Below are 25,473 nucleotides of genomic sequence, written 5' to 3' on the forward strand. Positions count from 1 at the left end.
GGTGTATAGTGCAATTCTTAATTGCACTTCTCCCTAATGCACAATCTCCAAGAAAATGCTTCCAGGATCTTGATTCAGAAGGTGTGTTTCCTTCACCAGTGAGTTCGTGTTGCTTGGCCCACTTCCAGTGAGCATCTGAGGCAGGGGAGCTTGGCCAGCTGATCGCCACCTTTGTCTCAAGCGTCTTAGGTGTTCAGGACTGGTGCATTTTGTTGTTGGTATCTGCATCTTTACACTTCTGGTTTTTCACTTATAGTCGTAAGAGTCTGGGCACAAAACAAAGATAAGTCAGGTAGTGTAAGGTCACACACGTGGCCACGTCTCTGTGGTTGGCCCGGGACTTTGAGGCAGCACCGCTCTGCAGTGGTCCTGCTGCCCAGGCTTGGGCTCCCTGAGTCCCACTGTCTGGACTCGACTATGTCTTGGGAGGCAGGAAGATGCCCAGGAGGTGTTTGCAGGGGTGCGGGAAGGAAGCGCTTCACTTCTTCTTTTTTCCTTCCTCTCTCTCCTGAAGTCTTCCTGGTAGGCCAGGCTACCCTTTTCCTGGCAGCAGCTGGGCTGGGCCAGATTGGGCAGGGGGAGGAGGTGTGGGGTGCCAGCACACACGCCATCTGTCTCCCTCCTTGCTGGCATCTCCCAGCTTCTGGCCACCTGCAGAAGAGCCGTCTCGAGTCTATTATGGGATGTTAAGGCATTGGGAACAGACCCAATCTGGCTTTCCATTCATGAGGTACTGTACACTACAGAGAGATGGGGCGGGGACTTTGTCTTTCTGTGCCTCAATTTCTTGTCTATAAAATGGGGATAATTGATTCATGTATTCATTCAACAGCTTTGTTTTGAGCACCTACCAAGTGGTAGGGATCATTCTAAGTACTGGCGATATAACAGTGACCAAGGCAAGAAAAGTCCCTGCTCTCATGGGGTGGCCATTCTCGTAGGGGGGACTTCCATGGCATGTCTCATGGCATTTAGTTCTCTGCAGGCAATAAAGCGAGTTAAGGATGGCAGGAGGTTTGAGCAAGTTTGGGTGGTGGCTGCTGTTTTAGATGGCTCTTTGGGAACACAGTGTCTCAGGTGACATTCAAGCAGAGACCTGGATAAAGTTAAGTGAGAGAGGCGAGGAGTATCTGGAGGGAAAGCATTCTAGGTAGAGGACCTGTGAGTGCAAAGGTCCTGAGGTCCTACTGTGTTTGAGGAATAGCAAGAAGGCCAGGGTGGCTGGATTGGAGAGTATGAGAGGAAAAGTAGAAGGACATGGGTTCAGAAAGATTGAAAGAGGCCAGATAATGAAGGAGCATTTAGACAATGGGACGGATCTGAGAGTTTTAGAAAGCTTTGTTATTGCCGCGTAGCACACTTGTGGTGAGTGTACTCACAGCATAATGAGTATTCGCATATGTGTGCTCCCATGGAACCACCCCCTGAGATCAAGATTTAGAACACTCCACTCCAGAAGGTTCACTCCAGAAGGTTCCCTGTGCCCTTTCCCAGGCATGCCCCTCTGTGCAGCCAGAGGTAACCTCTATGCCGATTTCTCTCACTAAAGGTTAGGTTTGCCTGTTCTAGAATGTTTCACGAATGGAATCACACAGGAGGCTTTTGTGTTTGCCTTCTTTTGCTCAACATAATGTCTGTGAGGTTCGTCCAGGTTGGAGCATGTGGCAGTACTTTCAACAGAGTATTCAATTTTAGTCTGAGTGGGATGGCAAACTGTGGGATGGTTTCGAGCAGAGGAATGATGTGAACCAATTTGCATTTTGAGCGGCTCCCCTTGGCCGTGTGAGGGTAGGAGCAAGGAGACCAGGGTGGAGGCTTGTGTGAGTTTCCTAGGGCTGCTGTGACAATGACCACAAACTGGGTGGCTTAAAACAAAATTTATTCTCTCACAGTTCTGAGGCCCGAAGTCTGAGATCAAGGTGTCAGCAGGGTTCTGCTTCCTCCGAAGGCTCCGGGGAAGGCTCCTGCCTTTCCTCTTCCAGCTTCGGGTGGCCTCACGTGTTTCTTGCCTTGTGGAACCAGAACTCCAGTCTCCGCCTCCCTCTTCACACAGCTGCCTTCTCTGTGTCCTGTCCTCCTCTTATAAGGACATGGAGCCTGTTGATTTCAGGCCCACCCTAATCCAGAATGAGAATGACCTCATCTTAATTGGACTAATTATATCTGTAAAGACCTTATTTCCAAATAAGGTCACATTCTGAGTTTCCGAGTGGACATGGCATTTTGGGGGACACTATTCAACCCACTCTGGGGCTGCTGCAGTGGTCCATGCGGGAGATGACGGTGGTGAGGGTGGGGCGGTAGCGCTTGGAGAGGTGGCTGGAGAGGTCCAGCTGACACGATGTGCCGTGTGGTTGGCTTTGGGGTATTAACGAATGGGAAGAATCAAAGATGTCTCCAGGGCTTAGGGCCCAAACAACTGGAAGAATGGAGGTACAATTTCCTGAAATGGTGAAGGTTGGGTAGGAGCAGGTAGGAGAGGTAACTTAAAAAATTCCCTTTTGTGGAATTCCCTGGTGGTCCGGTGGTTAGGAGTCAGCGCTTTCACTGCCGAGGCCGGGTTCGATCCCTGGTTGGGGAACTAAGATTTCGCAAGCTGCGGGGCACGGCCAAAAAAAAAAAAATTCCCTTTTGGATGTGTGAGGTTTAAGGATGCCTGTTAGATGTCCAGGTGGGGATTTGGGCCTAGAATCAGAGATGTGAGTCTCGGGTTTTGGGAAGGGAGGGGCCAGGCTGCAGATAGAAAGCTGAGTAGTTTCTGCGTAAAGGATGGTTAAAGTGGTGAAAGTGATGGGTCTGGATGAGGTCAGCGGGGAAAGAGTGTGGATGGAAAGGACGACCCAGGGGCATGGCTGCCATTAGGAGGTTGGGAAGAGGGTGAGGATGACACCTCACCTGAATCAATTCTGTGAAATTAGGATGGTTTAAAGAGAGGATTCTCAAAAGTTCTTCCCATAGTGCCTGGGGCATAATATTATTAGAATAGTGAATAGCTCTGTGTGTGCTTGCTTTTTTTTTTTTTTTTTTGTCTTTTTAAATGAAAATCTAGGGTGTTTGGGGTGAAGAGGAATTGGTGGCTGCAACAGTCCTGTGAAAACTTCTTGATCCTGGACAAAGAGACAGGCCTTTCTCCAGCCAAGCCCTGGGGGCGTCTGGAAAGCACACCCCACTCCCAGGCTCCCTCTCTCTGCCTGGAGCTGACATCATCAGGGCAGCTTGTGGGGAGCGCTGGCTTGGAGGACAAAGGCCTGAGTGTGAGCAGTGTGGGACCTGGCACATCCCAGCTGCTGCAGCCCTGATCCCCCGTCTGTGCCAGGGCTGGATGTGGGGCTGGGAGCCATGCAGCTCCTGCTAGAGCAGGGACCCAGGGTCCCTGGGACTATTTCTGTAAGGAGAGGGTCCCCAAAGATCCCCGAGAGGCAGAGGACTTAGCTCTGAGACTTGGGCCAGTGCTTCTGGCCTCTGAGTGCCAATTTGCCCATCTGGAATAGGGATCTTGCTTATTCTAGGGCTGTGAGGATGAACTTTACCTATGGGTGAAACACAAGGCACAGAGCCTTAGGCCTGGTAAGCACACGGTAAATGTTCTCTGGTCTTACTTTGCCTTGACTATAAGCAGGGAAATCGTCTGCTTTTTTGGGCAGTTCCCCAGTGCTTGGAACTGTGCCCGGCACATAGTAAGCATACAGTGTGTATTTGGAGGATGAATGAATGAATAAATGATTGGATGGGAATCCATTTTCCCAAGAGTCCCGTTCCATTTCCATTCTGCTAGCACGGCGTTGAGGCGGAAGGCTGAGACCCCTTCATTGCTGGCAGCTTGTTCATCCATTCATTAGTCTGTCCCTTCATTCATTCATACATTGGGCACACAGTGAGCCCTAGGGACCCAGGACTGTGAGGGGCGTGGTGGGAGACCACAGACATGTAACTTGGTACACTTCTTTCCCGTGCATGACTTTCTACTTCACTACGGATAGGTTCTCCATAAACAATGCCTAGTTTTGTTTTGTGTGTCATTAAAAGCTTGATGTAAATGGGTTCATACCATACGTACCCTTTTGTTTTCCTTTTGTGCACAAGAGCATGTTTTCGAGGTTCACCCACATTGCTGTACATAGCTTTCGTTCTCCCATTTTCACCACTGCGTGGTGTGGAAATGTGCTGCAGACGTTTTTCATTCTCCAGTTGATGGATATTTAGGTTGCTTTCCACTTTTTGCTGCTTCAAGCAAGGCAGTTTTGAGTGTCCATGTTCCTGTGTCCTGTGCACGTGTGTGAGTTTCTGTAGAATGAGGGTTGGCAGACTTTTCTGTAAAAGGCCAGATAGTAAATATTTTAGGTTTTGCAACTATAAGGTCTTTGTTACAACTACTCAGCCCTCAGATGCAGCCATGGACGTTATGTAAACAAATGGGTATGGCTGTGTTCCAGTAAAAATTTAATTGCCAAAACAGGGAGTAGGCAGGATTTGGCCCACGGGCAATAGTTTGCCAGCCTCTGATATAGGCTTTGGGCTGGGTTGTAGAATATACACATTTCTTCCTCCCCTAGGTATTGTTAAGTTGCTTCCAAAGTGATTGTAGCTGCATTTTGAGAGTGCTTCCCATGATTATTTGAGGGTGGCCAAATTCCTTTGCTGTCCTTGGTGAGTTCTAACGAAGGTCTCCTGTCCCTTTTCAGAGCTGCATGCTCCTGGGAGGCCGGAAGACCACAGACATCCCTCTGGAGGGCTACCTGTTATCTCCTATTCAGAGAATCTGCAAGTACCCTCTGCTCCTCAAGGTGAGACGTTCCCCCTGTTCCTTTCCCCTATTTTGAAGCGACAGAAGATTCAGCTTTGCCTGGCTTAATCAAAAAAAATTAAAACTTGTTAGTTCAGGTAGCTGAGAAGTTTAGGGGCAGCATCGGTTTTGGGCCAGGCTGCATCCAGGCCAGGACCCTGCCTCTTTCTCCCTGGTTCAATTCCGCTTCCCACCTTTCAGCTCTTATTTTCAGCATGGTAGCAGATGGCTGTAGTTACTGTGGCTTTGCACCCTCTCAAGTTCAAAGACAATGGGAAAGAGTGAGCCTCTCTTCCAGTAGCTCTGACAAAAGTCCTGAAAGTCACTCAGGCTTTGGTCATCTGTGGCCAGGAGAATGCAATATTAGGAATGCTTTGGGCCTGAGTCATGTGCTCTAATTTGAACCAATTACAGGAAGCCTTTGCTTGTGCTGTTTGCCCTCCTCTCATATGCTTGGACTTGCGCTCTACCCCGACCCAATCACTGCGAACTGGGTAGTGTTGTGCTTTGATTGGCTAAGATATGGTCCAATGACAGTGAGCAGGGCAGTGTCGTGTTCTGATTGGCTGAGACCACAGTCAGGTGCTCCACCCTGAACCAATCAACCCTGAGCAAGCCAGCTCTGATTGGCACAGACTTGTGTCATGCGCTCCCACCAGTCACTGGATCCCACAGGCCAAAAGTCCAGTGATGGAGAGAGAGGGACCCCCTCACCCAAATCTGGGCTCTTGGTGGAAGAGGGGTGCGGGTGCAGATGCAGGGGGCATAAACCAGAGCCATCGACACACCTGCTGTCTCCCTCTCCGCCCGGCCACATTTGACTTACTCTTGGTCAGGCGGACCAGGGGAAGATGTGCTGCCTGTGGGAGGGCCCAAGAAGTCTCGATCCTCAACTTCCGAGTCAGCTTCCAGGCAGATCTCCAGCTGGGTGCATGGCTCTGCCGCCATCCACTGCTTTCAGCCCAGGCTTTTCTGCCCTTGGAGATGGTGGCCGTCGGCCTGAGCCTGCCCAGGCTCCATCCTGAAGGCCTTCTGTCTGACAGCTGTTTCCTGGGGTCCCTGCTGGTGGATTAATTTGGCTGGTGGTGCCTCATTCATGCACCTGCACACTGGGGCCACATGCATCTTTGCTCCATGAGCTGAAAGGGGGGGGGGGGGGAAAGGGGATTCTTGAACTTGCCTTTCTGCTGGAGACAGTGTGTGGGAAGACCCTCGCGGGGGCCATCAGCTCTGCCTGTGAACACAGGCCTTTAACGTGCGTATCCGTGGGTGGTGGGACCCAGCTCTCCCTGCACCTCCTCTGGCCTGCTGCTGTCGATGCCTCCCAGGGAGCTGAGAGAACCATCTGCAGTTGTTCTTGCAGCTGCTTTGATCCCCAGACAGGTGTTGGAAATGCCATAAGTAGCTCAGCTCTTCATCATGGTGCTGAAGAAGCTGCAGGTGGAACTTGTGAATTGGTAACCTGTGGACTGCACTGGACCTGCAGATGTGCTTCAGTTGATTCGTTTGGTGTGTTTTCCAAACTTGAATCAGTTGCCGGCATTTAAGAGGTAGTATTCTGCAGCGGTTTAGGGCAGGGGTTGGCGAAACTGTGGCCTGTGTGCCACATCCAGCCCGTGGGCTGTTTTTGTACAATCCGTGAGCTAAGAATGGTGTTGACATTTTTTTAAGGGTTGTTAAAAAAGCCCCCCAAACAAGCAAAGAAGAATATGTGACCGAGACCGGCTGTGGCCAGCAAAGCCTGAAATATTTACAGTCCGGCCATTTACAGAAAGAATTTGCCGACCCCTGGATCGGAGCCAGGCTTTGCAGTCACAGGCTGACTGGGTTTGAATTCTAGCTCTGCCATTTACTGGCTGCTTAACCTTGGGAAAGTCACTTCCCTGGGCCTCAGTTTCCCTGTCTGTAATACAGCCTTTGTATTAATAGTACTGATAGGGTTGATATGATGATGAAAGATTTATTTACTTAACTCTTACAGCAACTCAATGAAGTAGGCGCTGTGATCAGCCCCACTTTAGAGATGAGGCACAGAGGCACAGACAAGGGAAGTGGCCCGTGTAAGGTCTCACGTTAGGTAAGCGGGAGGAACCATGATTGGAATCTGGGCAGAGTCTGATTCTAGAGTTCTGCGCCCTAACCAGCAGGCTACACTGCCTGTTGAGAAGCACTTTGGAGAGTTAAGCCGCCGAAGTGCTGGGGTGTCGGGGATGCTGACCTTCTCAGTTCCCTAGGTGGGGGTCTGGGAAGGTTGGTGGCCTTGTGTTTTGTGGCTTGGTGGCCAGTTTGCTCCTTTCCTGGGTTTCAAAACCTTGAATATCTGACCCATTGGAAGAATCGCCAGCTACAGCCCCAGACCCCAGCCAAGCTTCCCTAGGTACGAACACTTTGGTTTCTGGATCTTGGGAAAGTCTGGTATCCCAGTGGCCGCTTGGGGTGGCAGTTACCGTAATGTATTTTAACAACCAGTGGGGCTGGACCCGTATGTCCTGGTGGACTCTAAGCTCTCAATGTGAAGTCCAGGTGTTTCTGAGGCCTGCTCAGCCCCAGGGGCCACAGTCTGGCCCGGTGAGATTCCTGGACTGTGGCTTCCCAGGAGAGAGAGAGAGAGAGAGAGAGAGAGAGAGAGAACCCGCTTGCAATTGATGGAGGAATAACTGCCCACAGGAAACAATGAGGAAGCGGAGCTGTGGGTTTTCCTCCAAACCAAATGGCTGTTTACACGTCCCGTTTCCTCCATCTCCAGCTGTGTTTATCCGGGGCTCAGAGAGCACTGGGGCACCTGCCAGCAGGGCCTGAGATTCCTGTGGGGACATGCCACACTCCCCACCCAACAGAATTGCTCAGAGTGTCCTGGCCTTTGGCACCCACAGCTGGAATGTTTGCATCAGAAAACAGCTGGGATTGAGGGGAACTCTACGTACCCCTCCTGAGTTCCTTTTTTCTGTCACATTTTCCAGTGGATTTTCAAAGATGATCCTATGAGCCTGGGGCAGCTGAGCCCGAACCCTCAGTCCTGCCCACACCCCCTCCGATTCTGACGCCCTCGCAGATGTCCCTGTGACCTTCCGAGCCCCATTGTTTGAGCTGAACTTTGAACTGAGTAGGCAAACAGGGTCGAGGAGCCTGGGTGGGAAGGGGGACGAGGCGAAAATGAAAGTCTCTTTGGGAATAGCCCCCAAAAGCTGACCTTGAAACGTTGCCTAAGAATAGCCATAACGTTCTGTTCCAGCCTTCAGCCCAGGTCTGGGGTAGCCAGTTGGCATTTGCAGGCTCTGCTGAGTTTTCCATCACCGTTGCCCAGAAAATGATTTGGGTTTGGGGTGATGCCCCTGAGGCTCAAATGGCAAGTGCCCGAGGTGAGACCCACCGTCACGGACCCTTTTAGTTATTGCCTGGTGACGTGCAGATCTTACTGGCACGCGCACCAGCTGCTGGCACGGCTCAGGGCCACCGTTGTGAGCAAGACAGACCCAGTGCCTGTCCCTTGGAGCTTCGGTCTCGGACTGGACCCACAAGGGCCTGGTATGTAATGGAAGTGGGTTGAGGCCGGCAGGGGGCAAACAGGAGGGGCACATCTGTCTAAAGGAGCAGCTTCCCCTCCAGTCCCCTGTTCCCTTTGTCTCCTGCCTCTCTGACCCCTTGCTTTCAGTCTCCTTTGCTGATTCCTCACCTTCCAGGCCTCCAAGTGTAGGTGGGCTCAGTCCATGGGCCATTTTTCTATCCAGATTTGCACCTGCGGTGGCCTCATCCATTCCACGCCCCACCCCCCTTTGAAAGTATATTCCAAAGTTGTGCAACCATCACCACAATAATTTTAGAACATTTGCATCACCCCCAAGAGAAACTCTGGATCCACGAACAGCCACTTCCCTTTCCCCTCCTTCCCGCAGCCCCTGGCAAGCACTCATCTACTTTCTATCTCTGTGAATTTGCCTACTCTGGGCATTTCATATGCGTGGAATCATATAATACGTAGCTTTTTGTGTCTGGCTTCTTCCACTTAGCACACTGTTTTCAGGGTTCATCCATGTTGTAGTATACATCACCACTTTATTCCTTTTTGTGGCGGAATAATATTCCATTGTGTGGGTATACCGTGTTTTGCTTATCCGTTCATCAGTTGATGGGCGCTTGGGTTGTTTCCACTTTCTGGAGGTTATGAATACTGCTGCTGTGAACATCCACTTAGAAGTTTCTAGGTGGACATTCCCATGGCTTTAGACCCCGTCTCTGTCCGATGACTTCCAGCCTGGACCTCTCACCTAAACCTGGTCTCGTTCTCCTGCCCACTTGACTTCTCCGCTTGAAAGTCTCACAGGCACCTTCTACCCACCATATCCCAAAGCAAACGCTTGGCTCTCCCCTTCCCCCAGACCTGTCTCCCCTCCCACCTACCGCTCGCCCTCATCTCCGTAGATAGCCAGATCAAACATTCTGGGCCCAAACTGGGCACGTCCTGGGAGCCATCTTCTGGGACAGCAGCTGCAGAGGGGTTGCGTCAGGGATGCTTCTGCAGGATCTCTGCTCAGGGTATAGCCTCGGGACCCTGCATAGGCTCCAGTGTCTTCTGTGCCTCCCACGTCTATCTATGGGTGATGCAGCTGTCACCTACACAGAGTGTGAGGACCTTGCCATTTGGTTGTTACCTCTGTCTCCTCGGCCGTCAGGAGTGTGGTGCCCCTGGGGATGGCCCGTGGTCCATCACTAAGGAGGTGTCGGCATCAGTTCTTGGTGCAGGGGGATGACTGGGGAGTGGTGTGTTTCCCAGAGTGTGGGATGTGTACCGCTCACAGCTCACCAAAGGATTTTAGGTGGCACAGGAGGAAACTTTACGTGGGGTGGGTGGTGGGAGAGGGGAGAAGATAACACCAAGCACAGTGAATCACACCGTGAGACTAGTACTTCCGTAACAAATCTCTTTCAGTCTTCCTGATTATCTCCAGGAGGGAAACCACAGTGGGTGCTACACTGTCTAGGGTTTTTGGAGCCGTTCATTCATTCACCAACCATTGAGCAGCTATTATATGTCAGGCATTATAGTAGGTGCTGGAGATACAAAGTGAACAAAAACTGCCCAAACCCCTTCTTCTGTGGTCTGACATTCTACTGGTGGGGTAGAAAGAGACAACAAATGAATGAATAGGAAATGTGTATACTTGTTTAGATGACATGAATACTATGGAAAAAAAAAATCAGGGTTAGTAAGGTCCAGGAGTGATGGATGGAGAAAGTGACATCTGTGCCAAGACCTCAAGGAGGTGAGGAAGGGGGCCATACAGGTACCTGGGGGAAGAGTCTTCCAGACAGAGGGAAGAGCCAGTGCAAAGGCCCTGAGGCAGGAGTGCATCTGAGGAACAGTGAGGAGGCCTGTGTGACCAGAGGGGAGGACCTGAGGGAGAGAGTCGGGGAGTGAGGTTAGAGAGGTGGTGGGCCCAGATTATGTGGGGCCTTGTGGGGTCTTTGTCTGCTCTGAGTGAGGTGGGCACCGTGGGAAGGTTTTGAGCAGAGGAGGGACAGGATCTTAGTTCTCACGGGATCCCTCAGGCTGTTTGTGGAAAAGGGGCTGTGGGGTGATGAGGGTGGAGGCGAGGGGCGGGGAGAGCAGGGAGGCGTTGATACGAACGAGTGGTCCAGGCAGGAGGTGACTGGACCAGGGTGGTGGCAGTGGAGACAGAGGCATTTTATGAGAACCGCCTCTTCATGTCATTTGCTCATGTTCTGTTGGATAGGTGTCTTTTGTGTTGATTTGCCGGAGTTCTTTCTCTTCATTCCGGCTACCTCGGGTCATCTCTTCGGAATTCTTCTCTGACCCTGATGTTACGAGGTGAGTTCCTAATCTGCTGGGGATCTGGCATTGTTGCCGTCTTGCCGAGAAGGCACAGGAAGTCACAGGTCTCTTTTCTGTGGCCCCCTTTGCCCCCGCTCTCGTCTTCCCCCCCAACCACAGTGCCCGCCCTGCATCTTGCCTCTTGGGCTGAGCGCTGACACCTTGCCCACAGCTGCTTCAGCACCTCTGACTGCACCAGCCCCAATTCAGGCTCTTTCCGTGTGGTGAGCAGCAATAGCCTTGGGCTGCTCGACTCCCTCAGGTTGGGGGACCTGCTCTCTCCTCTCCCTTTCAAAGCCAAGCTCCAATTCCTGGTCTTACTAGGGGCCTCCCAGACCACTCTTCCTCGGAGTCCTGCCTGCATTCTGCTTTCTGCCATGCTCTGCGTGATGGTTAAGAGTCTAAGTTTGAAAATCCAGCTCCAACTCTTCTTAGCTGTGTGACTGAGGGCAAGTTGCTGAACCTCTCTGTGCCCCCATTACCCTATCTGTAAAGTCACTACCTCCCAGGCTTGCTGCAAAGATCAATGAGACAATGCCTGAGAAAACCCATGAGAGCACTTTGCATTTTACTAGGTATAGTCAGTCATGCTTGGTAAATGTTAGCTACTCTAATAATGTAATGATTTTTATTTTTATTGATCCCAACTCCTCCTCTTATTAGTATTACCTCTTTGAGAAATGACAAACTCTCTGTGCCTCAGTTTGCTCCTCTGTCAATTAGTGCCTTATCATTGGTTACTGTGAAGATTAAATGAAATAATACCTATAAAGGGCTTATAAGTGCCTAGTAAGTATGAGCTATTTTTATTGTCTCAAAGTCTGTTTTGTTCAATATTAATAAGCTACCATAGGTTTCTTTTGATTAGTCTTTTCATGATATATCTTATTTCATCCTCTTACTATTAACAATTCTGTACCCTTAGATTTTTTTTAAATTAATTTTAATTGGAGTATAGTTGCTTTACAATGTTGTGTTAGTTTGCGCTGTGCAGCAAAGTGAAGCAGCTGTATGCACACATATATCCCCTCTTTTTTGGATTTCCTTCCCATTTAGGTCGCCACAGAGCACTGAGTAGAGTTCCCTGTGCTATACAGTAGGTTCTCATTAGTTATTTATTTTATACATAGTAGTGTATATATGTCAATCCCAATCTCCCAATTCATCCCACCCCTCCTTCCCCCCTGCCACCCCCATCCCCATATATCTGTTCTCTACGTCTGTGTCTCTTTCTACTTTGCAGATAAGTTCATCTCTGTCATTTTTCTAGATTCCACATATAAGCGATATTGTACGATATTTGTTTTTCTCTTTCTGACTTACTTCACGCTGTACGACAGTCTTGAGGTCCATCCACGTCTCTGCAAATTGCACAATTTCGTTCCTTGTTCTGGCTGAGTGATATTCCATTGTATATATGTGCCACATCTTCTTTATTCATTCTTCTGTTGACGCACACTTAGGTTGCTTCCATGTCCTGGCTATTGTAAATAGTGCTGCAGTGAACATTGGGGTGCATGTATCTTTTTATTTTATTTTATTTTATTTTATTTTTGCTGTACGCGGGCCTCTCACTGTTGTGGCCTCTCCCGTTGCGGAGCACAGGCTCCAGACTCACAGGCTCAGCGGCCATGGCTCACGGGCCTAGCCGCTCCGCGGCATGTGGGATCTTCCCGGACCGGGGCACGAACCCGTGTCCCCTGCATCGGCAGGTGGACTCTCAACCACTGCGCCACCAGGGAAGCCCTGTCTTTAGTTTTTTAACGAACCTCCATACTGTTCTCCTTAGTGGCTGTATCAATTTATTGATACCTTCCCACCAACAGTGTAAGAGGGATCCCTTTTCTCCACACCGTCTCCAGCATTTATTGTTTGTAGATTTTTTGATGATGGCCATTCTGACCGGTGTGAGGTGATACCTCATTATAATTTTATTTGCATTTCTCTAATAATTAGTGACGTTGAGCATCTTTTCATGTGTTTGTTGGCCATCTGTATTGTATCCTTAGATTTTAGATACTTCTTTTGTAAGCAGTATGAAGTTAAAGTTTTAAAATCTGTCCTGTCAGTCTCTATCTTTGAACAGGAGAGTTTATTTAGTCTACTTATATTTATTGATATATTTGATCTTGTTTCTACCACCTTTATAAAATTTTTTAATTTGTCCTCTTTTTTAATGCTTCTTTTTTTCCCCCTTTCTTGCTTTATTTTGGATAGTTTTAGTTTCTTGGGTTTAGTTACTCTTGTTTTCTTCCTTCATTTCTCCTTCCCTCACCCCCTTCCTTTCTTTCTTTCTTTTTTTTCTTCTACTAAATTGGAATTTAAAACTACCACTACCACCATCATTATCTCTCCCAAGTTTACCCTGTCCTCTCTAGAACCTGGAATTGGGAGTGCAGGATGTAGACCTTTGCAGTAAGGTGTGCTAGGACCTCCTTTGGAAGTTGGATATAGAGTCACTGCATGTTGGAGCCCCACCACTGAATGTCAGTAGATACCAACCCAGGGTGTCAAACACAGGTGCCTGCAGGGCAGGTGAAAGAAGTGAGTGAGTAGATTGGATGTAACCCAGTGGGTTGGGATGGGGATTGTGACAGACTATATAGCACACAGGTCCCGTCTATGGGGGTGACCACCAGTCAGGTCAGCCAATTGCTGTTGTCCGGTGGAAGCACAGACCAAAGGTGGCTAGAACTTCTGCTCTGCTGAGAGAGCCTGGCAATAGCATTTGGCCTGCAGCGTCTGGATTGTGACCCAGGCTCTGATCCAGTCGTGCATTGCATAGCCAGGAGACCAAGGCTCGGAAAGGGGATGAGACTTGCCCAAGTCCACATGGCATGTCCTCATCAAAGCCAGAACGTGAACTCCCAGAACTGAGCCCTCTTCCTGCTGTCTCCCACCATCTCTCCAAGTGGAAGGAAGGAGTTTTTAAGACCCATGAGCATTATTTCCTTTCCCCCATTAATTCCTAATCCAAGGGGCTACAGTTTTCAACCTGCAGCAGGGGCTGGAATTGTTAAAATCGGAAATATATTGTCATGAAATATATTTCATATAATAGGCATGCATGGAGGTTTTCTTTACCGTGCCGGGCAGCTTTTCAGTTCTGGGTTTTCACGGACTTACAGCTGTTTTTCGTTTCTTGTTTTTTTTTTCTTTTCTTTTCTTTTTTCTTTTTCTTCTTCTTTCAAGTGGTGGTGGGTCTTGCTAGTGCCTCTTCATTTGCATCTTGCTGTCACCCTAGACAGGGCATGCAGGGACCCAGAACTGAAATACCGGGAAGTCTTGGTCATGAGGTCAGAGCTTGGCTTCCTGAGCTTTGATGGTGGTGCCTTGGGCAGAGGTCTGTGGACAGACCCACAGCTGGTGCAGGATCAGCCCCTCCGGGAGCTGGATGAGGTGTCCCCAGAAAGTGGGTGTGCTCCGTGGGATCCAGCCCCCATTGGTGACGTTCCCATCCTCAAGGCTGCCTTTTTCTCTTTGTAGAGAAGACAACGTGACTTTCTAACCACATGTCTGCTTTTGAGCCTCCAGGAGCCCCAAGTCACAGCAAGTAATGGGTATTGTCACTTCTTCCAGTGACAAGTCCAGCTGTGTTTTCACTCTGTGGTTTTATGGCTCCGTCTCCGTATGGCTGCGTCCAGGAGCTCAGATGATGCCATCGAGAATCAGGCTCTTCCCATCTCCTGGCTCAGATTTCCTCTGTGTCAGCTTTAGTCCTGGGAGGCTCCCTTCTCATGGTGGCAACATGGGCCTCCAGCAACCTCAGGCCTGTGTCTGATGAGCACGGCTACCAAGGGAGAAGAGAGTGTGTTTTTCCCGAATGTCCCAGGGCTCATTGGGTCAGCTCGGATCCCACAGGGATCAGACCCGCAACCGTAGCAGTGAAAGCATGGAGTCCTAACCACTGGACTGCCAGGGAGTTCCCCACTATGCTCTCCTTGAGCCGGTAGCTATGGCTGGGAGATGGAAGGCTCTGGAACACGCCCTGGGAGCTGGCCGGGAGTGGCCTCTCTTGGACTCCAGGACGGGAGAAAGGACAGGGGAAAACTGGGGTCGCATCGCCTCCCTGTCTCGTGTCCTCTGCACCCTGTCTTCCTCTGCCTCTGGGCCCTGTGTTTTTCTCCTGGTCCTTTTCTGAATCTCAAGCAAAGCAGAGCAAGAAAGGGGGAGTTGGCTGCAGCTGTTTCCTTGATGCCCGGTTTGGCCTGGAGTTTGAGGCCCAGTGCCCACACCTCCGGGGACATGATGGGGCCGCACAGAGCGGACACAAGCGGGCACCCTTTTGGTAAATGTGATGGGAGGGGAGCGGAAGTGGTGGGTTCCTGTGCTCTGACATCCTCTCTTCCAGGAAGCCCTCACCTCGAGCCCTGCTTGCAAAACCACACGGGGCTGGCAGGACGGATGTTGGGGAAAGGTTACCCAGCCTGGCTCTAGAGGGGTTTCCGCTGCTGATTCGCTGGGTGACCCCCGCACACCCCCTCCCTTCTCTGCTCTCAGTGTTTTTAAGGAATACCCAGGGCCTGCCCCTGCTCAGACATTTCGTGTTTGTTCTAAGAGCCTACTTGTGGGGGTGTTCACGCCCTACTGTACTGTTTCTGGAGGGGCCTGTGGATGTGGTGAAGTGTCTACCAGGTCCTGCTTTCTGGCTCTGTGGCCTTGGGCAAGAGGCCTTGCTGCTTTGTGCCTCAGTCTCCTCACCTGTAGAGTGAAGATAAAAACAGTACCTACCTCTTTGGGATGATTTGAGGATGAAATGACTTAAGAAACTGAAGTTTGGAACAGTGCTTGGTACACGTAGTAAGTGCTCAAGTGCTAGCTATCATGATTACTACTATGATTACGACTTTTACTGTTATTATTACTAGAAATAATAGTAAATGTAACAGCTATGATTAGTATGGAAATAATTATGATGATGATAAATATTGTGTCCTTACTGATTACCAACACTTTTACATTCACCATTCCATTCGATCCACACAACAACCTTAGGATCTGATTGTGATCCCATTTCACAGATGTGCACACTTGGTCCACTTGGACCCTCTGAGGTCTTGCAGATCCAGAGGGTTTCTTCTTAGTTTTGTGGTTCTCCCAAGATTCTTAACAAGCAGCTTTTGGGCTCCTTCCAGAAATACTGTTCTCAGCGTCAAGCCCTGTAAGTTCATGTAGCTATTCCACCTTGGATGTGGATTCCAGGGTTTTCAACACCATAGACCGTCTCTTTTGAACTTGACTCTGTTGTAACTTATTAAGACAGTGTGTTAAGTTCAGAACTGGGCAGGAGCCTCCTCACCTCCCTCCTTTTGCATGTGAGGCTTTTGTAGGGCAGCTCAAGCTTCCATTAATTTTGAAGATACCCATATTTTATGCTTGTCTGGGGCTGACTGGGGACACCTTTGGGATTCCGAGATCCTTGCAGTCTCTCTGGGATTGTGAGGCAGTAGAGACTCTCAAATACAAGGAATGGAAAAACTAGCTCAAACAGGCTTAAAAAACAAAAAAAAAAGAGCCCACGTAACTGAAAAGTATGTGGCTAGATGGTTTCGGGTGGGGCTAAATCCAGCTGTCATTAGGGAATTGCCAAACTCTTTTCCAAAGCTGCTGCACCGTTTTATATTTTCTCCTACCCTGTATGAGGATTCCAGTTTCTCTCCATCCTCAAGAACACTTGTTATTGTTTGTCTTTTTGATTATAGCCATTTTGGGGGGTGTGAAGTGGTGTCTCACTGTGGTTTTGTTTTGCATTTCTGTAATGACTAGTGATATTGAGCATCTTTTCATGAGCTTATTGGCCATTTGTGTATTGTCTTTGGAGAAATGTCTGTTTAAATCCTTTGCTTATTTTTTAATTGAGTTGTCTTTTTTTAAAATCAATCAATTAATTAATTAAATTTTTGGCTGCGTTGGGTCCTCGTTGCTGTGTGTGGACTTTCTTTTAGTTGCGGCGAAAGAGGGCTACCCTTTGTTATGGTACACGGGCTTCTCATTGCGGTGGCTTCTCTTGTTGTGGAGCACGGGCTCTAGGTGCGTGGGCTCAGTAGTTGCAGCACGTGGGCTCAGTAGTTGTGGCTCGCAGGCTCTAGAGTGCGGGCTCAGTAGTTGCGGCGCACAGGCTTTGTTGCTCCGTGGCATGTGGGATCTTCCCGGACCAGGGATCAAACCTGTGTCCCCTGCATTGGCAGGTGGATTCTTAACCACTGTACTACCCGGGAAGCCCTGAGTTGTCTTTTTGTTAAGTTGTGAGAGTTCTTTGTATATACTGGATGTAAGTCCCTTGTCATATATATAATTTACATATTCTGTAGATTGTTTTTTCACTTTCTTTATAGTCTTTGAAGCACAATGTTTTAAATTTTGCTGAAGTCCAGTTTATCTAATTTATTTTTAGTTGCCTGTATATTTGGTGTCATATCTAGTAATGCTTTGCCTAACCCAAGGTCAAGAAGATTTACACCTTTGTTTTCTTCTAACAGTTTTATAGTTTCAGCTCTTACATTTAGTATTTATTTTTGTCTGTGTTGGGTCTCCGTTGCTGCACACGGGCTTTCTCTAGCTGCGGCGAGCGGGGGCTACTTTTCATTGTGGTACATGGGCTTCTCATTGTGGTGGCTTCTCTTGTTGCAGAACACGGACTCTAGGCGTGTGGGCATCAGGAGTTGTGGCACGCAGTCTCAGTAGTTGTGGCACGCAGGCTCAGTAGTTGTGGCACACAGGCTTAGTTGCTCCATGGCATGTGGGATCTTCCTGGACCAGGGATCGAACCTGTGTCCCCTGCATTGGCAGGTGGATTCTTAACCACTACGCCACCAGGGAAGTCCCTATGATCCACTTTGAGTTAATTTTTGTGTGTAGTGTGAGGAAGGGGTCCAATTTTATTTTTTTGCATGTGGATACCCAGTTTTCCCTGCAGCATTTGTTGAAAAGACTGTCCTTTCCCCATTTAATTGTCTTAGCACCTTGTTAAAAATTTATTGACTATAAATGTAAGGATTTCTTTCTGGACTCTCACTTCTTTTCCATTGACCTATATGCCTATCCTTATGCCAGTACTGTACCACCTCTTACGATTTGGAGAAAGAGTGTGCCCGTAAAGGGCACAGCAAGTGCAAAGGCCCAGAGGCAGGAATGGGCCCTGAGTTTGTGGCTGGGCAGAGCGGAGTCAACACTCCCTTGTGAACCAAGACACCAAAGCCAATACCTTCCCCTCAGTTTTGGCCCAGCCAGGAACCTAGCCAGAAGGTCCTGCTCAGTTTCAATTCTCCATGCCCAGCAGCGATCTCAGGCAGGAGGAGAGGTGGGAGCAGGCAGACAGAAGAGGGAAATAACCCTTTTCTCATTTTTACTAGCTACTGGGTGTTGGCAGCCCCTCAGGGAACCATCAGTAGAGGATTGCTGAAATTCCATCTTCCAGGGGTTTGGGATGTGGTAGCAGTGCCTCCCAGGGTGTGACAGGCCCTAAAGCTCTTAGTCTCAAGAATAAGAGAGCTGAGGGCTTTGCACTTGTGGAGGGAGGTGGGAGGAGGTAGGATCCCAGGGACACAGGCTGGAGAAGCATGGAGTAGTGGTTAAAAACGTGGGCTCTGGACTTCAATTGCATGGGTTGGAATGTTGGCTCCACCCCTTAGCAATCTTCGACCTTGGACAAGTGACCTCGCCTCTGGGTCCACCTCAACTTCCTCATGTATCAGGATATATTTTAGCTACAGTGACGGAGACCCGAAACAACAGTGACTTAACGTGTAATTTTATTTCTGTACAAGGCAGTCCAGGGTTTATGTTCTTCCACCCCTGGGCTCTCAGATGTTCACACTGTGTCCACGTACCAGCCAGGGAAAGGGGAGACAGGCAAGGAAAACGGAAGCTGCACACACCCCAGTGATCAGAACCTGTGTCCTGGTGGACGGGAATGTTGCCTTTATTCCGGGTGGCCTTGTGCTCAGCTAAGAATCTGTTCTGTTGCTTTTGACCAGGGATCAGCAAGCTTTTCCTTTAAAGGACCGGATAGTAAATATTACAGGCTTCACAGGCCGTATGGTCTCTGTCGCGACGATTCCACTCTGATGATGTGGCTACAGAGAAGTGAGGACAGCGGGGAAATGACTGAGCGTAAAGCTTCGTTCGTTGCAACAGGTGGTGGGTTGGACTTGGTCCGCAGGCTTTCATTTGACCCCCTGCTTTTAGAAGGAGAGCATGCTGGATCTGCTTTGGGGGTTGAGCCCCTGTCACTGCTCACTCGGAGGAAACAGGGAGCTGGCTGGCTACACTCCCCTTTTGTGCCTTGGCTGGCTTGGCAGAAGTTCAGATGCTCAAAATTACTTACATTGGAGCATGGGGCTGGGGGTGCTTCGGGGAGTTCAACTGAATCCCGCATCATAGGTCACAGGCTTCTATCGTAGTTTTATCTGTGGACATGTCTACAAGCAGGCCGTCAGCTCCAGGAGAGTTGTGGCAGTGTCTGTGTCATCTGTGTCCTCAACAGAGGGCCCAGCCTGAGGCCAGGTACACAGGAGGCCTCACTGGATGGATGAATGGGGCACAGAGCTTCCTGGTTCCAGCCTTGAGCATCTCTTGCCTGGACCAATTGCAGTAGCCACTAGCCAGTCTTCCTGCTTTTACATTCACTTTATGTTCCCTCCAGTGCATCTTCCACTTGGCAGTCAGAGTTTTTTTTTTTTTTTTTCCCGGTACGCGGGCCTCTCACCACTGTGGCCTCTCCCGCCTCAGAGCACAGGCTCCAGATGCGCAGGCCCAGTGGCCATGGCTCATGGGCCCAGCCGCTCCGCGGCATGTGGGATCCTCCTGGACAGGGGCATGAACCCGTGTCCCCTGCATCGGCAGGCGGACTCCCAACCACTGCGCCACCAGGGAAGCCCCTAGAGGGGTTTTTTAAAGGCTAAATAAATTGGATGGTGTTAGGCCTCAGCTTATAACCCCCCATCACCTCCCCATGGCTCTTGGGATGAAACCCGGAGACCACACCCAGGCCTTACCTGATCTGTGTTTGGTGTGTGCATCCGACCTCAGCACCCATCCTTCTCCTTGCTCACTCTGCTGCGGCTTCCCTGGCCTCCTTGCTGTTTCTCACTGCCTCAGGGCCTTTGCTTGTGCTCTTCTCTTGCCTGGAGTGCTGTTCCCACAGATGTTTGTATAGCCTGTGCCCTTACTTCATTCAGGTCTCCACCCTGAGGCCCTTTTCCTCAGAGAGACCTTCTCAGACCAGTGCACCTCCCTCACTGTCTGTCCCTTCACTTGCCTGATGTTTCACCTAGCACTTAATCAATAATATAAATTATATTTACCAGAGAGGAAAGTATTCCTATTTAACTATCTGAAAGGTTATAAATAGTATAGATGTTCAGAGCACTAACCTCAGAGCCAGACTGGTTAGGCTCAAGTCTGCTCCATGACCCCAGGCAGATGACCTGACCTCTCTGTGCCTCAGTTCTCAAATCTGTCAAATGAGGATAATAATAACTACCTCATAGGGTTGATGTGAGGATTGAGTGAGCTCAGAAAGAGTGCAAGCACTCACAAAATACTAACTCTTATTATTACTGTTAGTGGTAATACTCAGCTTCTGGACTGTTCTCTTGACTGTGAGCTCCCTGAGGGCCGTCTCAGTCTCTGTCCAGACCCCGGTGCTCTGGTACATACCTGTTGCTCAGTCTGTGTTTGTTGAGTGAGGAGTGAATGGAAATACGTCCCCTTTGTACAAAAAGCTCAACCCTCAGTGACCGGCCTGCCTCTGTCTTACTTCCTCCTTGAAGCCTTTCCGGCTACACTGTCCTTCCCCTTCTCTGATTTATCACGAGCGCTTTCACCACTTGGGGCTGTTGTTTGTGCCCCCACCCCACTTCCTCCCTTCCTTCCTCCCTCCATCCCTCCCTCCCCCTTCCCTGGGAGCACCTTTCCCAGCTCAGTTGCCTCCAGAGAGAGGGCTCCATCCTTCCCCACCCCTTGCTTCCTTTCTGGTCTGTCCCTGGGCCCAAGGCAGGTGCTCAGCAAACCCACAGGGTCCTGATGTTACAGAACATCTGGTCCTTGGGCCATTCGGATCCTCTCTGCAGAAAAGAGGCTGTTCACGTTCAGGCAGAGAAGAAATGAAGTGACTAGAGAAGACCTATTTTTGGAGCTGGTGCTCCGCAGGGCGTTCTCAGAACAACACCTGCCTGGCCCATTGCGGCCTGCGGGCCCTGCTAACGTGTACCATCCTACGGAAGCAGGACTGATAATGGTCAGCGTAGACTGAGTGCGCGCTGAGGCTGTACTTTCCCCCAGAGCTACTTTTCCTGCAGCGTCTGATTTACCCCTCGCCATGACCGTGAGCGGAACCAGATGGCCAGGTTCAAACCCACGTTCCTCCTCCTACTTCCTGGAGCCTTTGGACCATCCCTCTGAGCCTGCATCTCCTCCTCTGTTAAACGGATAATAACAGAACCTACCTCCCAGGCACAGAGTAAAGGCTCATCGTCACCATCCTCCCCCACATCACTGGTTTTCAGTCGATGAACCTGAGGCTGGGCATGGAGGGCATCTGGCCCGAGATCACCCAGCCGCCCAGGGGCGGAGCTAGCCCTGGAACCCATGTGGGACTGTACTGGGAACCAGCCCACTGGAGTGTCATGTCTGTGATTTTTGAGGGAGCAGAGAGATGGAGAGATACTGGAACATCTGAGCATGTCAGAGCAGGATGATTAGAGAAACTTATCTCTGCAGGCGTGACGCGGCCTGAAAATCTTCCCTGATATCTTGAGACCCAGCTGGTCTCTGCCGTCTCAGTTCCTTTCTCATCACACTTACTATGGGGCTGAAACCCTTTGATTAAGACCAGCCTGACCTTTAGAGTGTCCCAGCCTGTGCCGGTGGTGAGGTGCGAGATGAGAGTGAGAAACAGTGGGAGAGGGGCTTGCGGATTAAGCCCCCGACTGGCGTCTTTGTCCTCTTTACATGTTTCCTCCACGTCCCTGTGAAGGCAAGGGGTTCTTTATACCCATTTTACAGATGAGAAAAACTGGGGGCTGGGGAGAAGCAGTGTCTATGGCCACCTCTCTGGCCAACTGGTCTCTGTCTCTGTCTCTTTCTTTCTCCTTCTCTCTCGCATTTACTCTCCTCCAGCCACACTGCCTCCTGGCTGTTTCCCTTACAGACCCCATACACTCCCACCATGCCCCTTTGCGTTTGCTGTTCCTGTTACCAGGCATGCCCTTCCCCCAGATTTTTGCAGGACTCTCTCCCTTCCTTTATCCAGACTCTCTGTTCAGATGTCACCCCCTCAGAGGGGCTTCCTTGACCTCCCTATTTGAAAGAACATCTCCTTTCCCAAGACCTTCTAGCCCCTCATTCTGATGTGTCTTTGTAATATTTGTCACTGATTTTTCTTAATTTTGGCCCACCCCCTTTATTAGAATGTCATAGCCACCAGATGAGGAATTTTTCTGTTTTATTAACAAATTTGTCCACAGACTCCAGAACACTGCCTGTTGTGGAGGAGCTGCTCAGGGGACATTTATTAAATGAATGAATGAATGAATGAATGAGTGATGTTCTCCAGCTCCAGATCACACCTTTTGTCCAGAGTAGAGCTGGGAGTTGGTTCAGGCCCGGGTGTCCTGGAGGCTGTTTGGTGCCCTCTGGGTTGATGTCCCTCATTCCTGCCCTCGCCTCTACCCTAGGAACTCGCCAAGAGGACCCCCGGCAAGCACCCCGACCACCCCGCGGTCCAGAGTGCCCTGCAGGCCATGAAGACCGTCTGTTCCAACATCAACGAGACCAAGAGGCAGATGGAGAAGCTGGAGGCCCTGGAGCAGCTGCAGTCGCACATCGAAGGCTGGGAGGTGTGTCTGGGGCCGGAGGAACCTTCTGGGCTGGGGACGGGCCCAGAGGGTGCACAACTTGGGTTCAGACTGTGGTCTGGGCACCAGATTTGGCCTGTAGCATATTTTGTTTGGCCTCCATGGTGTTTGCAAACAAACAAACAAACAAACAAAAAAACAGTTTAATTATTTTTCAATTAGGTCCACATAAAAGTCTAGATTTAAAGTTTCTCTTAAAAAATTGGTAACCCTGAGCCCCCATTTTCCATGGCAACAGCCTCTGGAGCCTCTAGTTTTCCTCCATCCCCACCACTCCCCAGTCACTCTCCTTCACATGTTGCCTGTCTGCCTGGTGTCCCTTGAGCTTTTGATGTCAAGGTCAAGGGTAGCTTTTAAGGGTTCACTCCAGGATAGAATTCTGGCTTTGACACTCCCTTACTGGGTGACTGTAGGCAAATGTCTTAACTTCTCTGAACTTCGGTTTCCTTATCTATACCTGCATATAGTCGGTACTCAATAAGTGATAGGTATGGATATTACTATGAAGATGATTATTAAGGGATGGGATTCTTGAGATCTTCTGTTGTGTCTTCCTTAAATTATTAGAGCTGTCCTAAAAAATCTGTAGAATGAAATGGGAAAATCTGAATCAATAAAAAAGTCAATATCCGAGTAAGTACAGCTGGAATGGGAGATGAAGACTAAGGAGGAACGACTCTTGGACGCAGATCGTTCTCTGAATCATCTGCCTTAGACCCTTTGGATGTTCTAGCACTGGCTGCATTTGGGATTTCCACTTCATCTCCCTGTGTTGGGGAGTCCTAAATGAGACTGTATAGCTGCGAGGTTGAGGGTATGGCTGCAAAGGGGAAGGACCTGTGCTCTGGAGGAGGTGGGTGTTGTGGATTAGTGTTTGTCGTGTACCCACTCTCCTCTGCCTGGCCTTCCCGCCCGGCTGGAGAACAAATAGTTGCATTTCTCAGACTCCTTTGTAGCTCAGGTTTGGGATACGATTGGCCAAGATAAGATCCAGCTGCTCGAGATTCGGAAAGCAGGCCACCCTTGTGCTGTTGGTGCAGCAAAGCACAGCCGTGGTTGTGTTTGACTTTCTGTGATAGCATTTGCAGAGGGCCCGGTTTCCAGCTTCTGAGTGTCAAGAGGAAGGGCATCCATTGTGTTGTTGGTGGTGTGTATCTAGCAGGATGGGGTGGCTTTGTAGCTGAGAGTTGAGGCAGCAGCTTCTGAGGGCCTGGAAGCAGCTTGGGCAGCATTTCCCTAGAATATCAGCTCGGGCAGGTGGTGGTCTGATTCTCCTGGAGGAGAACTGGCTTCCCTGGAGGGCCAGTTCTACAGTGTTCTTGGTTTTTCTGCCAGCTGTGATTCTAGGCTCTTCTAACCCCTCCAAGGATTGGATAAGGCCCTCGTTTCTTTCTGCTTAAAATGCATGGCTTGGTTTCTGTTCCTGCACCTGAAAATTGTGTCAGGATGTGTCCTCTGAGGAATCACATTTCACCTTCATGATGTCAGAGCTCTGATTTGGTTTCTTGTGATCCTCTCAGCCTTCCCCTCTATGGTTCCATGATGGCAGCAGCTCCAGGCATCATGTGTTCCAAAGCAGGAGGAGACAGGGGCTCGGCCAGGGCAGTGAGGGGGAGCTCTCCTCCCTAGTGGAGGAAAACCTTTCCCAGAAGACCTTTCCAACTCATTGGCCAGAAGTGCGTCACTTTCGGCAAATATGCTGACCTAAAGAGCACATAGAGTGGATACGTTTAAACATCTGCCTGTTTGGGCTTTGAGCTTCCTGGCAGCCAAGGTGAAAAGAGCAGGACACCGAAGTTACTCAACATTCATTGTCAAAAAAGGAACAAGCTGAGCAGTTCTTCTGGGTGACAGAGAGTTTCCTGACATCCAGCTAGAAGGGAAATTTCTCACGTGAGCCCCTGTGGAGAGAGTATTAAGCAAACGATTTGGCAGCCAGAGCAGAAGTGATTTCCAGATGCCTCCTGGTAAGGGCCTAGGGAAATAGGAACTAAGGGTCTTTGGGGTCCTTGTTGACCCTGAAATATCTGCAGTTTGAGAGTGGCCCTTATTTTGACCTCTGTCGCTGGGTAAAGTAGGAAATAAAGTGACGTAGAATAAGAATTGCTGACAATTTACTGAGCACCTATTACACATTTTCAACGCTAGAAGAGAGGGCAGTTGTTATCCCTATTTTACAGATGAGAAAACTGACGTGCAGGGTCTTGGCTTTGGTGCCCATCCTTTTTTTGTTTTAATTAATTAATTTATTTTTGGCTGCATTGGGTTTTCGTTGCTGCACGTGGGCTTTCTCTAGTTGCGGCGAGCAGGGGCTACTCTTTGTTGCAGTGCACAGGCTTCTCATTTCAGTGGCTTCTGTTGTTGTAGAGCACAGATTCGAGGCACGCAGGCTTCAGTAGTTGTGGCACATGGGCTCAGTAGTTGTAGCTTGCAGGCCTAGAGCACAGGCTCAGTAGTTATGGCGCACAGGCTTAGTTGCTCCGTGGCATGTGAGATCTTCCCGGACCAGGGCTCGAACCTGTGTCCCCTGCATTGGTAGGCGGATTCTTAACCACTGTGCCACCAGGGAAGCCCCCAGCCTTTTAACCTACAGATTATCCTGCCTTATGCAAGTTTGTCCTACTCTCCTGGCCTCATTTTCCCCTACTTATCTAATTTCAGAAATAACATCTCTGAAGTTATCTCCTGGCGTCATTGTGAGGGTCAAGCGAAGGGTAGAACATGAATGTTCTTCGGAAAATGTGAAATGGTTTTCTGTATAGTAGAAAGGTTTTTAAGTTTAATCCTCAAGATGACTTGGGAAAATAATACATTCTAGCTAGAAAAAATAATGTTTAACAGTGAAGCTGCTTGTAATAGCTTCATGCCCTCAGTAGTTAGAACCTCAGGGGACAGTGTGACTTACAGGTGTAGTTCACAGTGAACGATGGTGGTTGCAAATCCTGATTTCTGATTCTCTCCTTTATCCTTTTTAATCTTTTTTTTTTTTTTTTTTTTTTTTT

At 49.5% G+C, this 25,473-nt stretch overlaps 1 protein-coding gene across 1 annotated transcript in view; it reads left to right on the plus strand.

Moving 5' to 3' along the window:
• PREX1 (phosphatidylinositol-3,4,5-trisphosphate dependent Rac exchange factor 1) overlaps positions 1–25,473 on the plus strand; it is a 197,820-nt gene that overhangs the window by 98,652 nt on the left and 73,695 nt on the right. The window contains exons 5-6 of the mRNA XM_027087075.1: positions 4,683–4,784; positions 22,292–22,453. Coding sequence (XP_026942876.1) covers positions 4,683–4,784; positions 22,292–22,453 — 264 coding nt within the window. The remainder of the gene's footprint in view (positions 1–4,682; positions 4,785–22,291; positions 22,454–25,473) is intronic.

This window comes from Aethalodelphis obliquidens, unplaced genomic scaffold (assembly GCF_003676395.1).
Source record: "Aethalodelphis obliquidens isolate GAN/ISIS:26980383/991018 unplaced genomic scaffold, ASM367639v1 scaffold57, whole genome shotgun sequence".
Classification (NCBI taxonomy): Eukaryota; Metazoa; Chordata; class Mammalia; order Artiodactyla; family Delphinidae; genus Aethalodelphis; species Aethalodelphis obliquidens.